Raw genomic sequence first — 2,314 nt, 5'->3', positions numbered from 1 at the left:
GGCTAGTTGCAGGCACCTGTAAGGATTACATCATCCTTTAAGGATTGTATAATCCTGAGTCTACTATATAGGCCCAACACCTTTTTGATCAACACTGCTTTTAACCTAAGGAACATTTGGAACATTTGGCTGTACAACCTTAGATGAATATACAGTTGACCAGAGGTGACTATTTTAATTCAGCATTCATATTTCATCAATTTTCTTTATTTTCAGTTAGTAGGTGTTTAATGCATTGACTCATACATTTTTATTTGTTTCTAGAGAAGTACCACTGGACATGTGATTTCACTGGAGGCTTCATTTGTATTTTTGTATTTTTTTTCCTTGCCCAGGTGTTAAACTTTGGAAGTAAGTCAATGGTTTTTTGTTTGGTAATGTATTTACAATGTATTTACAATGTATGTATTAGTTGTATATGTGTCTAATCTTCTATTTCTTTTATTTTTACAGCAATTGATCTCTGGTCTTTATTTCATATTTTGTATATGTAGAATTGTATGTATTTTTACACATCAGCCTATATGTTCTGTATGTATTAGACCTCTGAAGAAGGCCTGTAAAGGCTGAAACGCGTTAGGTCTATCTTATTAGGTCTATCTTATTAGCCGTTGTATGTTTTTATAGTTTTATATGAGATATGAATGGGCCCTTGTTTGTTATTTTAATTTTTGTTGAATAAACACACATATATATTTTTGTATATTTTATGATTAGATTTTTAGAGTTGGCCCTTTTCTATTCCTGACTAACCTTTTTAGGTTCTGAATTCTAGGTTTAGGTTCAGTTTTTCCCCCTTTTTTCTTCTTTGTCCTTTTCGAGCACAGTTAGACCATGACATAATGCACACACTCCCCCCCCCCATGGCTGCCTTTTTATAAATGAACTATAGATAACCTCTGTGTGTAGGCAGCCCAGATGTTCAAGGCCCAATTAATCCACGGTCAGTAGGCAAACATACTCCAAATAAAGTTAGCCAAGCCCTACTTCATCTGAAACGCTCACAGTGAAAGTCTGTCATTCAAAGGTCACCTACCAAAAGTAGCTTCCCTGTCTCTTATCCACCTCAGTGCCCAGTCTGCTTTCTTCTTGACACAAGGAAGTGTTTCAATAGCATTGAATAAAAAATCCCTGTAAACCAAAAAAAAAAAAAAGCAAACCATCGTAATTATTTGAGACACGGCATTGTGACAGTGAGATGGGTTCTTTGTGCATGCACACACTGTGCCTAAAGATGGGCTGGGATGTTAAAACATCTGAAGCCCAAGCCAAAGCTCTCCCCGAAGGACTCGCAACACTGCAGGAACCACTCGACTCAGATTTGACCGACCATGACGACAGCAGACACAGGTTGCCACCACTGCTGGCTGGGTCAAACCCAAGAAGCCCCAAGGGCTGCCAACCCCACTGAGGACTGGATTGGCTTGCTCCTGGCTCTCCACGGCCCTCCAGAGCAGTGGCCCATGGGGAAATTTCCTGGTTAGTTAAAGGGCCAATACTAAATAAAGCAGGGACACTATACATGACTATGTCTAAGGGGAGGAAAAAGTCACCATTCAGCTGATTCTGTCCTCTTCCAAGGTGACATGATGGTCATCTTCTGAAAGTATCCTCACATGGTAAAAAGGTAAGTTGCCACACCTTGGGGCACTGGAAAATGAGCATTTTTCAGAACCTGCCATCAAACCCTAAGCTGAAGAACAGCTTGGAGAGCTCCCAGATCCTACACTTTGGGCTCCCCAGAATACACTCTGAGAAACTAAGAACAGAAGTAACGCAGCAGGGCAGCACCGACAGATAAGCACAATAATGAAAACGCAAATGCCCAAAACGCTACAAATCACAGATTACTAGCCAAAGTAATCCATGAAATGGTCACCTCCAGACTAAACTTCTGTAACTCACTTTACCCAGGGCTAACCTTGAGACTGACCTAGAAATTACAGCTGGTTCAGAATGCAGTGGTGGAGGTTCTTACTGGAACCTCATCGACAGCACATATCTAACCGGTGCTTTGCCAGCTGCACTGGCTCCAAGTTGAGTACCGAATTAGGTTCAAGGTTTTGGTGTTAACCTTCAGAGCCCTAAAAGGTCTGGGACCGCCTCTCCTGGTATACCCCTAAATGGTCTGGGACCAATGTAACTATGGGATGGCCTCTCCTGGTACACCCCCAGAAGAGCATTACACCTGGCACCAGCCTGGTGTAACTCACTGCAAAACGACAGCCATGCCCTGCAAGATTTACTGCAGTTCCACAGGGCTTGTAAGACAGACATGTTCTATCAGCCCATGATTGAGGACAGCAAGAGTGGG

The 2,314-nt window shown here is 41.9% G+C and overlaps 1 protein-coding gene across 1 annotated transcript in view; it reads right to left on the bottom strand.

Moving 5' to 3' along the window:
- Window positions 1–2,314, bottom strand: part of RRM2B (ribonucleotide reductase regulatory TP53 inducible subunit M2B) — a 16,809-nt gene that overhangs the window by 5,153 nt on the left and 9,342 nt on the right. Inside the window, exon 5 of the mRNA XM_015428168.1 lies at window positions 1,037–1,131. Coding sequence (XP_015283654.1) covers window positions 1,037–1,131 — 95 coding nt within the window. The remainder of the gene's footprint in view (window positions 1–1,036; window positions 1,132–2,314) is intronic.

This window comes from Gekko japonicus, unplaced genomic scaffold, assembly GCF_001447785.1.
Source record: "Gekko japonicus isolate JY-2015 unplaced genomic scaffold, Gekko_japonicus_V1.1 scaffold555, whole genome shotgun sequence".
NCBI lineage: Eukaryota > Metazoa > Chordata > Lepidosauria > Squamata > Gekkonidae > Gekko > Gekko japonicus.
Note: the sequence above shows the minus strand (reverse complement) of the source record. Positions and strands in the feature narration are given on the sequence as shown.